The sequence below is a fragment of the Thrips palmi genome, unplaced genomic scaffold (assembly GCF_012932325.1).
Source record: "Thrips palmi isolate BJ-2018 unplaced genomic scaffold, TpBJ-2018v1 HiC_scaffold_16, whole genome shotgun sequence".
Lineage (NCBI taxonomy): Eukaryota > Metazoa > Arthropoda > Insecta > Thysanoptera > Thripidae > Thrips > Thrips palmi.
In genome coordinates, this window is record NW_023144625.1 from 13,125,032 (window position 1) to 13,138,690 (window position 13,659).

The 13,659-nt window shown below is 44.2% G+C and overlaps 6 protein-coding genes across 6 annotated transcripts; 4 read left to right on the plus strand and 2 right to left on the minus strand.

Moving 5' to 3' along the window:
• Positions 1-193: 193 nt before the first annotated feature.
• On the plus strand, positions 194-1,440 carry LOC117642038 (28S ribosomal protein S18b, mitochondrial). Its single transcript, XM_034379820.1, has 5 exons — positions 194-399; positions 533-650; positions 754-851; positions 926-1,056; positions 1,142-1,440. Exons 1-5 carry the CDS (start codon positions 301-303, stop codon positions 1,302-1,304), a joined length of 609 nt encoding a protein of 202 aa, XP_034235711.1. The 5' UTR covers positions 194-300; the 3' UTR covers positions 1,305-1,440.
• On the plus strand, positions 1,282-2,923 carry LOC117642034 (pyridine nucleotide-disulfide oxidoreductase domain-containing protein 1). The gene has a single exon (XM_034379816.1). It carries the CDS (start codon positions 1,318-1,320, stop codon positions 2,797-2,799), a length of 1,482 nt encoding a protein of 493 aa, XP_034235707.1. The 5' UTR covers positions 1,282-1,317; the 3' UTR covers positions 2,800-2,923.
• Positions 2,924-3,128: 205 nt separating this feature from the next.
• Positions 3,129-5,338, plus strand: LOC117642036 (protein crossbronx homolog). Its single transcript, XM_034379818.1, has 7 exons — positions 3,129-3,304; positions 3,479-3,672; positions 3,805-3,869; positions 3,955-4,058; positions 4,163-4,347; positions 4,432-4,600; positions 4,705-5,338. The coding sequence occupies exons 1-7, from the start codon at positions 3,290-3,292 to the stop codon at positions 4,783-4,785; spliced, it is 813 nt and encodes a 270-aa protein (XP_034235709.1). The 5' UTR covers positions 3,129-3,289; the 3' UTR covers positions 4,786-5,338.
• On the minus strand, positions 5,322-6,342 carry LOC117642037 (UPF0598 protein CG30010). Its single transcript, XM_034379819.1, has 2 exons — positions 6,048-6,342; positions 5,322-5,932 (listed from the first exon to the last, which is right to left on the minus strand). The coding sequence occupies exons 1-2, from the start codon at positions 6,210-6,212 to the stop codon at positions 5,426-5,428; spliced, it is 672 nt and encodes a 223-aa protein (XP_034235710.1). The 5' UTR covers positions 6,213-6,342; the 3' UTR covers positions 5,322-5,425.
• A 28-nt stretch (positions 6,343-6,370) lies between these two features.
• Positions 6,371-8,628, minus strand: LOC117642035 (thioredoxin-related transmembrane protein 2 homolog). The gene is made up of 5 exons (XM_034379817.1): positions 8,398-8,628; positions 8,142-8,322; positions 7,870-8,056; positions 7,594-7,789; positions 6,371-7,517 (listed from the first exon to the last, which is right to left on the minus strand). The coding sequence occupies exons 1-5, from the start codon at positions 8,539-8,541 to the stop codon at positions 7,404-7,406; spliced, it is 822 nt and encodes a 273-aa protein (XP_034235708.1). The 5' UTR covers positions 8,542-8,628; the 3' UTR covers positions 6,371-7,403.
• Positions 8,629-9,194: 566 nt separating this feature from the next.
• LOC117642536 (dnaJ protein homolog 1) lies at positions 9,195-12,638 on the plus strand. The gene is made up of 3 exons (XM_034380804.1): positions 9,195-9,397; positions 10,593-11,434; positions 11,522-12,638. Exons 2-3 carry the CDS (start codon positions 10,604-10,606, stop codon positions 11,750-11,752), a joined length of 1,062 nt encoding a protein of 353 aa, XP_034236695.1. The 5' UTR covers positions 9,195-9,397; positions 10,593-10,603; the 3' UTR covers positions 11,753-12,638.
• Positions 12,639-13,659: the final 1,021 nt, after the last annotated feature.

Consider the following 13,659-nt stretch of genomic DNA (forward strand, 5'->3'; position numbering starts at 1 on the left):
TAAGCTATCAAGTTGAAAAATTCCAACCATGAGAAACAAGTATAAGTAGTGTACCCAGATTCACTTTCCATCATGAGGAAGATTGGCTTAAAACAAACCAAATACAGGGGTAGAGAACTTTTGTGCCTTTCTACCAGCACTTCAAAATGATTGGACGTTGGCGCTGCTTTGCCCTGCGGATAGTGCAGATGGTACCAGCCTGCGACTGCGAATAGCTAGTTGCAGACAACAGCCCCCATAACAGCGAACAGCGGCATGACTTTTTGAGTCTCTCTGTATCGAAACTATTGAACTTAAAAGATGTCATCGGGTATTGCGATATTTCGCGCTCTTCGAAACTTTGCTGTCAGCAATACTCTGAAATATCCTTCAAGTCGAGTTATCGCTGGCGTCAATCAGGTGTGTCTTGTCGTGGAGGTTAGGTCACACAGGGTTGTTCTGATTATTGTATTTTGATAAATTCTAGATCTAGTTATTGCTTAAAATTTTTCTCTCTTTTTCATTGGTTTGACAGTTTTTTTAAATTTTGTAGGTTCCTGGTCGATTTTGCTCTGGGGAAGCACAGAAGGCTGGAGGGGATGAGGTTGATCCGAAAGACAGAAGTGTGAAAATACTTGTTGAAACTAGCATCCGGTACATGCAGAGCAAAGGTACTTATTAAAAATTGCTATGTTATGTTTTCTACTCGATCGGGAAACTGTCATCGTTCCACTATTGACATTTGCACTAAATTTGGTGCTTCCTCTTTCGCAGAGTACGCTGCCACTTACGGTGACGAACCTGTCTGGGTACCATACAGACGAAATTTCAAGGGTTCTAAGCCTCCTTCCAGAACAAGGAGGAGCTGTATCGTAAGTATCTAGAACTGAGTATGAGACAATTGCTTTATTTGCTTGGGTTATTTTACCAATGCCATATTTTACAGAAACAAGACAGGTTAGTGACAGGTAATCCCTGTCCAATCTGTCGAGATGAGTATCTAGTTCTCCATGAGAAAAATGTGGCGCTTTTGAAACAATTTATAAGCCCATTTACTGGTGAAATTTTAGGATATAGGTATGCATAAAACAAACCTGGATGGCGGCCAGTCTACAAAGTCTCCTCTCGTTTTACTCATTTTTTTCTATTTCCTCTCCATTAGCACCACAAACATTTGCCGTAAGCAATATGACAACCTGATGGTTGCCATCATTCGGGCTCGTGACCAGGGCCTGCTGACCTACCACGTGCCATTCCGTCACTACGATTACTCCCACTACATCCCAGAGGAGCTGAAGCAGAAGCAGGAGCAACAAAAGCAGTAAATCCATCAACACCATGACCGGCCCCAGCACCAGCAGCAGGCTCAGCGCTGACTTGGTCGTGGTCGGGGGAGGCATCGCGGGGGTGTCGTGCGCCGAGGCGCTGGCGGTGTTGTCTCCGGACGCCTCCGTGCTGCTCGTCTCCGCGTCGCCCCTCATCAAGGCGGCCACCAACGTGCAGCCGCTCACCAAGTACCTGGTGCGCTTTGACGTGGAGGAGCAAGACGCGGCGTGCCTGACGCAGCGTTGCCCCACCGTCCAGGTGATCCACGACGAGGTGGTGGCTCTGCACCCGGCCGGCCAGGGCGGCCAGGGCGGCCAGGACGGCGGCGAGCTCGTGACCTCCTCGGGGCGGCGCGTGTCGTTCGGACGCGTGTGCGTGTGCGCTGGCGCTCGCCCCAAGCCCACTCTGACGGACCACCCCCTGGTGCTGACGCTGCGCGACACCGAGTCCGTCCGCACGCTGCAGGCCCGGGTGGCAGGCGCGCGCCGCGTGCTGGTGGTGGGCAACGGAGGCATCGCCACCGAGCTGGTGCACGAGGTGCGCGGCGTGGAGGTGGTGTGGGTGGTGCGCCACGACCACATCTCGGCCGCGTTCGTGGACGCGGGCGCCGCAGAATTCCTTATGCCAGCCGCCACGCAGGACAGCATGTCCGCGACCAAGGACGCCGACGACGTCGCCAAGCCCGTGGTGAAACGCATGCGGTACACGGAGGCAAAGGCGGAGCCCTCGCAAGGCGCGGGAGCGGCGCTGGGCCCTGATTGGCACGCCCACTGGGAGCTCCACGGCCGCGACGAGTCCAAGGCGCGGCCTCTGCGCGTCGAGTACGGGTGCGAGGTGGCCCGCATGCTGCCCGGTGACGACCGCTGGCCTGCCTACGCCGAGCTCACCAACGGCGTCACCATCGGCGTGGACCTGGTGGTGTCCGCCACCGGCGTCGTTCCCAGCGTGCACGCGTTTGCGAACGGCAACCCGACGCTGCGGCTGCACGACGACGGCGGCATCCTGGTGGACGAGCACATGCGGTCCAGCGTGCCGCGCGTGTTCGCCGCGGGCGACGCGTGCACGGCGGGCTGGGCGCACGCCAAGCACTGGTTCCAGATGCGGCTGTGGACGCAGGCGCGCCAGATGGGCGCGTACGCGGCGCGCTGCATGGTCGCCGACAAGGACGGCGCCATCGCGGAGGTGCTGCAGGACTTCTGCTTCGAGATGTTCACGCACGTGACCCGCTTCTTCGGCCACAAGGTGGTGCTCCTCGGCCTGCACAACGGCCAGAAGCTGGACCGCGGCGAGTGGGAGATGATGCTGCGCGCCGTCAAGGGCAAGGAGTACGTCAAGCTGGTGCTGCAGCAAGGCCGCGTGCAGGGCGCGGTGCTCGTCGGCGACACGGACTTGGAGGAGACGTTCGAGAACCTAATCCTGGATCAGGTGGACGTGTCCCACCTCGGGGAGGACCTGCTCAATCCCCACGTCGACGTCGAGGACTACTTTGACTGAGGGCTGTTCGCTGGGGTAGTTTACTCAGGAAAACCACCATTTCCTAACGAGCATTTGTCTGATGAACTGTATTAGATTAGTGTGTTATTTGAATTGTTTGATTAAATAAATTGCGTTTATCTGAGGGAGTTTGTTTTATGCCACCAGCCACCTCGTGCATACCTCGTGCTATTGGATGCGAACACCCCAGGGGTGTAGGACGAATAAACTGAGCTCTAATCATTCCCTAGCACCAGCTCCAAGTCCCGTATCGGTCGCAACAGACAGGGAAGTCCCGCCCTGTGTTGCTTCGCCACCCTACGTCACGGCCACTCTATTCGCAGTACAAAACGAGGATGAATAACGCGTGCATGAATATTCGCACGTCATTGTTTTTCAATTTGATAAGAAACTGGGCGGTCTTATCGTACCTCACAAAAAGTGAACGCCCCATTCTACAATATTGTGTCATTTAATTTGAAAATTTCTGATAAGCGTTCATTAGTAAGCCATGATTGAAAAGTCGGTGAGTCTGCCACTACTTTATTAAGATGGAATGTGATTATTCTTCTATAACCTACATTTCTTTACTTGAAAACCTTAGTTCTAGGATACAGGTCCCTCTATTCTAGTTTAATTTTGTTGCGTTTTATTGAAATAAAAACTGTGTTTCTGTATTTTGTGAAACTTTTATTTTTAGCTGGATCTGGTGGGGGATGAAGGAGAACCACTGAGGCGCCAAGGATCACTACGGAAAGTTTTACCCCCCAACCCAAGTAGTGAAGGTCCTCTCAGCTTGTCAGCAAAGATGATTGACCGTCCTACAGTGGCAACCAGAAATGTCAACAGAGCTTATAGTTCATATCTACAAGAATACAGCATAATTTCAGAATAGTGAGTTTATGTTTACTGACTTCGATAGATAGAAAATGGCCTTATTGACATGATTTTCATCCTTTCGCCTACCTCAACCTCACACCTCTTATGAATGTATTGGCCTTTATTTGGTTTGGCTTTTACTTACAGTGGTATGGTCCGGGAACAAAGCATACCTGGGGTATATGTGATTCCATCTGCTCAGTCTTCTTTGTGTAAGTTTCATTCAATGTAATAATCCAATAATTAATTAAAAACCATTTCCAGCACTGATTTTCTTCTGTTTTCTCAATATGTTAGTATGGTTTGGTGTTCTTTTCGTACGGAAAGGTGTTTATCAGGGAGGAGTATTTCGATTTACTCTTTTAATACCAGAGAACTTCCCAGATACTAAAAGTCCTCCAGTAAGTAGCACATCAGTCATTTGTGGATTTGTGGCTTCACTTTAAGCTTAATCAGAATTTTTTTTAAAAATTGGCAACAATTTAAATTTATTTTCAATTTGCAGCGCATAACATTTCAATCAGCTATGTTCCATCCGCAAGTGGATTTAAAATCAGGGGAAATGAATGTCAAACGTGACTTCCCAGAATGGAGGAAAGGCCTTCATTTGTGGCAAGTCCTTGAATTCATGCGAACTGCATTTTATATTCTTGACACAAAAGAACCAGTCAATGAAGAGTGTTCTGAAATGTAAGCTAAATTTTTTTTCCATTCTAGTGTTGAAATTATTGCTAGCTTTGTTACTTTCTTCATTGACAACAATTCAATTTTCAGATATAAGAACAACCCAGAACTTTTTACAGAAAAGGTTAAACTTTGTGTAAAAAATAGCCAAGATCATCTTTATGATCCACCCCCTGTAGATGACCCTCATTATTTGAGATTTGATCCTTATGACAGAGAGAAACATGAGCCGGTCCGAGAATCCATTCTAAACCCAAAGGTATGTCAAAAGGTATTGGGTGGAGTTTAACTCCTCTCTATTCTTTTAGAAAGGTGCCTTCTCTGCTGGGTTGAATTTATTTGTAACTTGTATTTTTCTTCCAGGAAAGTAATAGACCTACACATTCCCTTGGACTATCCTGGGTTCAACCAGGATCCTTAGAACCTTTTTCAAAGACCACTTAGCTCTGTATAAATTTTAGCGATATTTTCACATTATTGATACATTGTTATTTTCATTGTTCTGTACAGTACTGATCTTAATTTAGCACCTGAAGAAAGTATTTTAACATTAATATTTTTACTATGTGTCTTGCAAGAGAATGTGATAGTTGTTGTTGATTGTTGGGTTTAAATTATTGATTTATGGCAGCAGCAGTTGGTCTATGTTTTAAGGTGAAATATGATTATCCTTGGACCATTGTATAGCTTGGTTAACACTTGCATTAGGAAATTTTTATGTGCTGGTTAACTTATTGTTTTTCTTATGTGAATATTTTATATGTCCTTCATAACTGTGATTATTGTGTTCTGCTGTGTTTACACACATCTTTTTCTCAGTAATGGAGATTGCACCACTGTTTATTCTTAGATGGGCTCTCCGGACAAACAGTAATAGTGCCTCTCTGTTGTTTTTACCTTTATTGACTATGAACACAAGAACGTGAATATTTGTTGGGTTTACTTTCATTAAAAGCTTGTACAAATAAATTGGCCTCATAATGATTGGATATCACAATTACAGCTTTATTTAATTTCCATTTCATAAAAAATGTATCACAAAATATTGATATTTTATTACTGCCACATTGCACTCATTGGTGGGCTATTGCGTTTGGCCAGTTATGATAGAATCCATCCAGTTTTTATCTAATGTATGGACCTGATCATTCCATCTGAAGTGGGTAGGACTTGGGTTGCCATCTTGTTCAAAAATGAAATTTTTGCTGAGTTCAATGGCTAATTTTGAACTGATCAGCCCAACTGAACCACCATTACTGGGAGCTGGGTGGTAAACTCGACCTGATTCTGCCATGAAAATTTTTGATGGGTCAAATCTGAAACTCAAAACATCACCAGCATGTCCATAACACACATGCTCTTCCAATTCAGAGGCTCCTCGAGGAACCTTCTTGGCTATATGAGTAAAGACAATGGGATAGTCATCGCCTCGAATATAATTCCGTTCTTTCCCGCAGTCTGACCAAAATGGAAAATATTTTTCGTATCTGCCAGTGTTATTCTTTTTCAGTCTTCGGAAGAAAAAGATAAGAAATTGCTTATCCTTAAAACATGATGTGAAGTTTTTAATTTTTGAATCATCTAGAAATAGCTGTAACAAAAATTAGAGGTTAGAGTACTAGGATATTAAAAACATAGAAAGAATAAAACTAGAACTTTGAACTCAAGTAAGTTGAACAAATTTTTAAAATCGTATAATTGCTTACCATTCCATGGTGATCTATGTAGTAGAAGTACTCGCGAACCCCTGTTTCGGGCTCCTGCCCTTGCACATAAGACACACTTTTAGAAAGAGGGCGACGTGGACATGAATGATTTGGAACAGGAAACTTAATCGCCAATAGAGTTCGAAGCACTCGACCAAGTGTCATGGTGAGACAATAGGCGATCCGACAGAAAAACACCCAAGTCTCGTACTTGTTGTTGTTCCGATCCTAGCCTTGGTTCCGTCGTCGGTAATCGTGCAAATACCACCGCGGCCGCGAGTCGTGTGGATAATGAGTGAACTTTCAAAAGCAAAGAGGCCAAATTTTCACAAATTATTTTATTCACACAAATAAAATTCATTTTTTCATGGTAACTATTACATAAAAGCGAACATTATGAAAGTCTCAAAGATCAATGTCGCAACAATAATAACGTGTTACCCTAAAGTCTTTTACTAAAACCATGCAAATGTACAAATTCAATACAAATCTAAAACTTACGCACAAAACAATAACCACAGTAACTACTTAAGCAAAAGCGAAAATGACCAGTAATTGAATTATGGCAGTGTTTTCAACACAACCGTTGACTAATGAGTAAATGCAAAAGAAACATCACAAACATGGTTTTTCTGAGAAAATCAAGAAACCAGACAAGAATACCAATGCTTCATACTTCACAGATACATCCCATATTTTCATATATCAACTATCAGAGATTTAATGTCCATCATAGGAGACCAATCTAGGAATTGTTGGAACTATTCCTTCACTGCTTCTACCTATATTTTAGGGAACAAAACAACCTGTAATACTGCTACATATCTTAGTACCTGACAATGTTGCATTCATCTAGCTTGCTACCTGAGATTCATTGATATTATGACTTTGTGCCAACTCCCAAGATGGTGTATGAACATACTATTAAATATCAGCCAGGCCTTTGTCTTACAGAAGTGAACATACACTTTGATTCCAAGGGGAAAAAAGAATATTCAAAAGGTGCATCTGAAGATGAAATTTTTTCACCAGACATGCTTTTATAATATTTAGAAGACACCATGAGAGAAAGGGCCCCTCTCCTCACAAAAACACACAAAATTTATTTGTTGCCAGCAATAATATCACAAGTTTTATGTAAAAAATGTAACTGGCAGTGTTTTTTGGTGTTGTTATTCTCAGTAAAAATTTACAAAAATGGTTAGAAATTGGACAGCTAAGAGGAATGTCATGTGCCAGAGTCAAAGGGACACAAAATTTTTATGAAGTAAAAAAGTTGGCATACTCATGTCCTTCTAATCATGCCAGGAAGGGGATGAGAAACCTATCTTCGATGGACAAACAGTAAAGAAGATTTCAATCAGTCTTGTGGTGTCCAGTTCCTTTCTTGGCCTCCAGCTTCTTCTTTAAGGGGTTCGCTTTACATTGTTGGTACAGATTGTTAAGATCAAAGGCAAGCTTGATGTTGTCCTGAAATAATAAATAAAAATATGGTTAAAGTTGATATTATTTATAATAAACTTTTAACGTTTAACTCCATACAAACCTCAGTGAAAAAGAAGCGAACAAGTTTATTGCTGTTGTCAAAGGTAGGGCGCCGAAGAGACTCCTTTCCTTCAGTAAAAAGAATGACAGTAGGAAGCTGTTGTGAGGTGGCACCGTCATGAATCCTATATTTTGAGGCAGCATCTGGATAGCGCCCAATGTCAATTTTGCCAAACTTCAAATTGTCCAAATGATACCTGAACATATGAATATCAATCAATAAACATAAATATGAATACACTCCTAAATTAAACAAAGAAAACAGAAAGGTACTCACTCGTGGGAAATTTGAGCAAACACAGGAGCAAAGTTGACACATGCTGGGTTCCATGCAGTATAGAAGGCAATAATCCATGTCACGCGTTTGTCACTCTCCAGTTCTTCCTCAAGTCCAGCCACAGTGCGGAAATAAGTAATGCTCTCTGGACCGGAGTAAGTCGGTTCGGGCAGAATCAATGAGCATACTGGAAATGGAGAAATAAATTTCAAAAGTGGAAACAAATTTTGAGTACAGACTTAGTTCTGTGCCTTCTGAGAAGCAGTACTTACAAACAAACACAACCGAGTAACCAATACCCAGGCGAATATCAGCATAGAACCACAAAATGACATTAGCCACCTTGGCGTAGATGAAGCTAGCCGACAAATAATTTATCATCGTAACACTGCCAGCTTTTCTTGTCCTCAGCATCACAACAATCATCAGAAAGAAGAGGATTTCTGACTCCCTCTGAAAGTAAGAACAGAAAATGACGTAAAATGTTAAGAAAATTAAATATGCAGTAAAATTTCAAGTCAAACTTACGGAATCTAGTTCACATTCAGCTGCAGGAAATACGAGGGTGCAAAAGAAAGGGAGCTTTTTCGCAGTAACATATGAGAGACTCAACAGAATATTGACCCAATAGTAAGGTCGTAGAAGAAGGTGTAGGTCCTTTTTGAAAGACATTGTGACAAAATTTAACTTAACAATTAACCACAACTTCTGTTGTTCCCTCAACGGTCTGGACTGCCGTCTGCTAAAAGTCAGTGCCTTCTCAAAAGTCCAACATGGGTCAGACAAGCTACTAAGAAAACCAGAAAAAAGAGGCCTTAGGAGACAAAATTTTGGAAGGAGCCATTCGTGTCAAACCAATTTTTGTCAATTTTTATCTGAGTCGAGTTCAAATTTCAGTTTCATAGATCGTTTCACAAACTTCGTTCATCTCCGCTAGGTTTGTGCCCCTGTTTGAAAGCGCGCATGTTCAAAGTTCGTAAGTGTGCTTTCATTTGTTCTGCAGTAAAATAAGTGTCATGATGTGTACTGGCCAGTCCATTGTTGTAACAGCTGAGCCATTATTTGTCAAACTTGAGATTTCCTTCTCGATCCTAACTGGGGAACTTCAAATTTCTTGGTGGTGTATAAACTTGCCGCAGCTGTCAGTAGAGGGCGAGACGGTCGCCGCCCCGCCGATCCCCCCTCTCTCTCTTTTCGCTCGGCCCGACACCCGACGAGAGCCGATGACCCGACGCGACAAGGATAGCTACATTCCCTTCGGATCAAGTTAGAGAGAGAACGCCGCGTTCGGGTCGCTTCGGGTATCTTCGACGCCCCTTCTGGAAGATTCGGGATCATTCTCCTCAGTACGTGGGCCGAGTATATAAGCGAACGCGAGCGCCTGTCCGCGTAACTGTTCGATCATTCGCTTGGTGCGTCGCACGCGTGCGAAGGTTCCGCATTTAAATACGTGTGGTGAAGTGATTTGTGTGAATTTGTTGGTGCACTGTGGATTACCTATTTTCTCATCGCAGTTAGAGCGCTACTTGTAAGTATTTTCGCCGCTGACGTTTTCGAGAAAGTAGTGCCAAGCAGCGCGTGCTCTTGGAATATCTTGCGTGACCAAATTTGGCAAGGAATCTGGCCCTGAATCATCGCGCAGAACTAGACCCCTTTGGCCAGCTTGGCTGGGTTTGTCATTACACACAACTGTGTGCCTCTTCGTACCCTCCTCTCCGTGATCAGAACGCGATGACTGAACTTATCCCAAAATCATTCCATTTTCTGGGAAACTCTTGTTGACAGTATAGTTTTCAGGGTTCTCTTCCTTGAAAGGACACAACTCGATTTTTAAGCACTTATCAGCCTTTAAAGAATCAGTACAGTCTAGGATCAGCTTATTTCTCCGCTTTTGTTAGGCAGTCAGGCTTCAGTGACCCTCCTTCCTTTGGTCATTCTGTCTCGGTGCTGTAGGTTGCCCTTCTTCTCTGGTTTCATTCATTGTACTACCCCTCTAGTACAGTTCTCTATGACAGTTAAAACTTACCACCCATCAAACTGAGCTGATGGCTCAAGATTGTGATGAATGTATCGCACTCACTGTTGTTTTTCCGTCTGGTGGTTGTTCTAGATCCTAACTCTTTTCCATAAATCCTGTACTAATGCTTCTTAAAGTTCCAAATACAATTGATAAGAATTTGTTTTTGGAAAATGCAATCGCCTTTAGTTTCTGTCAATTCTGACAGTGACATGTCATTGCTTGATTGATGACCATGCAACATGACATGTGATTTGACTGTCATTGGACATAACAAACTTATTTTGGTTCCATCTCTGCCCCTGCACAATTGACTCTTCTCCTGCCTCCTCTTATTATTATGACTGTTGCCTAGCAATGAATTGACTTGGCCATGGGTAGGTTCAACTCTCAAAATTTTCAGTTCCAAAAAATATTTTTAGTTTATTGCAGAATTTCTTGTCATTGCTGATTACCTGAATTCTTGGCATATTTGAAATCTGAATTAATGTGCCTTTTCAAATTTTTGAGATGAATAATCCTTTCCATTCTTCTTACTATAACTTTAACAATTTTAACAATTTCAATAATTATTACAACAATTATCACAACTACTATCAGTATGGTCCAGCAATTAACTGCTATGGTATGGCAGAATCTCAGTCTTCAAAAGAGGATTGAGAATATTCTACACTTGTTCCTAACCAAGTGTTGTCTTCTGTTGCAGTCCGTGGAGCCATGGGGAAAGACTACTACAAGATCCTCGGAGTGGCAAAGGGTGCCTCCGATGATGACATCAAGAAGGCCTACCGCAAACTAGCCCTCAAGTACCACCCCGATAAGAACAAGTCTGCAAGTGCTGAAGAACGCTTCAAGGAAGTGGCTGAAGCTTATGAAGTTCTCAGTGACAAGAAGAAGCGTGATGTTTACGATCAGTATGGCGAAGAAGGCTTGAAGGGAGGAGCTGGTGGAATGGGAGGCGGCAACCCTGGCGCCCAAGGAGGCTTCACATATTCATACCATGGTGATCCTCGTGCTACTTTTGCCCAGTTCTTTGGCAATAGCAGTCCATTCCAAACATTCTTTGATCTTGGAGGTGGTGGAGGAAACCGCATGTTCTCTTTCCATGATGAGGACATGGACATGGATGATCCTTTCTCTACTATTGGCATTGGTGGTAACCGTGCTGGAGGTACATTCAGATCTCACTCATTCAACAATCATGGATACCAAGCAAGAAATGCCAAAGACAGAATGCAAGATCCTCCCATTGAACATGACCTGTATGTGACACTTGAAGACATACTGAAAGGCTGCACAAAGAAAATGAAAATCTCAAGAAGAGTACTGCAGCAAGATGGATCTTCAAGAAAAGAAGACAAAGTTTTAACCATCAACGTGAAGCCCGGCTGGAAGGCAGGCACCAAGATCACGTTCCAGAAGGAGGGAGATCAAGCAAGAAACAAAATTCCTGCTGACATTGTCTTCATCATCCGTGACAAACCTCATGTCAACTTCAAGCGAGAAGGCTCAGACATCAGATACACTGCCAAAATTACTCTGAAAGAGGTAAGTTATTCAGCATAAGCAAGGAAATGTTCACTTTTAATCTTAACTTTCTATTTGACTAATGACAATTTTTTTTTTGCCTTACAGGCTCTTTGTGGCATCAGGATAGAAGTTCCAACCTTAACTGGTGAGAAGATCCCTGTAAATCTCTCTCATGAAATCATCAAGCCATCAACTGTGAAGAGGATTCAAGGTTGTGGGTTACCATTCCCTAAGGAACCCAGTCGTAAAGGAGACCTCCTTGTTTCATTTGATATTCAATTCCCCGACAATCTGTCTCAGAGTGCCAAAGACATTTTATTTGATGCTCTACCTTGAGCTGGAACTTGCTACCTGGAAGTGTCATGTTGTCCCCTGCACTGCTGTAACTAAATACTTCGAACAATACAAGGCCAAGTGATGTGAGGCATAACTGACTTTCATATTATTTTTCAATGATTTCTTTTTAAATTTATTTACATCAATTTTGTAATTCAACTGAATTTTTTCTTAAATTTGCCCCATTTTAGCTGTATGCAGTGTTGTTGAGTAACTTGGTTGGTTCTATGTGGAAGTTTTGCAGCATAGTGCTTTATAATTCTTTTTTCTTTTTTCATTTTTCTAATTTTGTGGGGTGCACAACCAGACTGTCGACACTTGGATTCTAGTGGACATGATTCTAATGGCTGTGATAGTTTAAATATGTTGAGTAAGCTTGGGGTAGTATTTATGTTAATTTTTTAGACTAAAAGCTAAAATGGAAGTCATTTTGCTGTGTTAGCTCAATAGTGACACAATCCAGTTGGTTTATTGTCACTTATTAAACCTTGCAAGTCAAGTTTGGACAGCTGCTTGCCCTTCCCTTGAGTTCCTCAAATCAAGTCTGTTGCTTCTTGGTGTGGTATCTCAATCCTTGGTCTTGTTTTAAATCCAGTTGGGTTATTGTATACATTTGCCATCAGGCAGATCCAATTTGCACAGGTTTAAGTTGACATGCAGTTTAACTATTGGATTTTGCTGGTGTTGTATATTGCATGGACTAAATGTGTCTGGACTGGGATAGGCTGTAGGGCAAGCTGAAGGAAGGAATGTTAAGAAGACTGACATCACAATCTACCTCAGCTTCTCATTGAAGATGTGTATGGGGCTCATAGTTGTAGGATTGATAGATCACCTTGGTCGAATGCCAGTTTATTTGAGTAAACTGCTTGCTAGCCAGATCTTGGAGCTTTCAGTGGGATGTCCATAGGATTGTAACCATCTGTAATGAGACTTATTCCTGATGGGTATCTTTTTTTTGTCAAGCGTGCTAGAGGGAGGGGTTGGTGTGTCGGCTTGAACTAAGAAGGTTTTATTTAAACCACAACTAAAATGTCAAAGGACTGCGCGTTTTAGTGCAGATCCGTCCAGAATGTTGTGACATCATTGATTGATCATTGTACATATTTCTTAAATCATTTGTATAATAAAATAATCACTTTAAGTTACTCGAGAAGCTTTCTTTCGCTCCCAGACCTCTTGTATTTCATAATGATCGTGAGCGCCTTCGCCTTGCAGTTGGCAGGGCCGTCCTGCGTTCTCAGAGACACGTCGCGGAGGAGTGCGGCGGGGCGGGGCCGGGCGGGCAGTTGTACTGGAGAACCCTGGAGAACCCCTGGAGAGGCATGCCATGTACGGCTTGCCGGCTTGTCGCAGAGAAGGGGAAGGGAGCGCGGTGCACGCTGAGGCTGCTGAGGCCGATGCGCGTGCAGTGCAGTGGAGCGGCTGCGCCAGGCATGCACCGGACATGCACTCGAGTAAACGGAGTCGAGTCCTCAGAGGGAAGACCAGAGTGTGACCTGGGAATTCCCTGGACAGGCCGTCGCTTTGGCCTGGTCGGCCCGAGGCGGTAACGGAGTCACGGACACGGGAACGCGCTCCAGCAGTTCCATCGGCCAGGCCGGCCTAGAGGACCGGGCTCGCCGTGTCTCGCCGGCCTCTTCCAGTGGCCAACCAGTGAGCGCTTGCCGCGGTGCCGATGAGTCAGCCGGCTTCCCCTTTCCCCCGACAGACATGTGGGACGGGAGGCGGGGGCGGCCCTCGCGCCAATCTGCAGACTGATTCCGAGAGTCGTTTTCGTCGTTCTGTCCCTCTCGCACCTATGCGGGACGCCCCATGAGTGCGAGAGAGACAGAGCGGCGAAAGCGACTCTCGGAATCAGTCTGCTGCTCGACGACAATCCAGGAGGCGCGCGGAGTCCGGCAGAC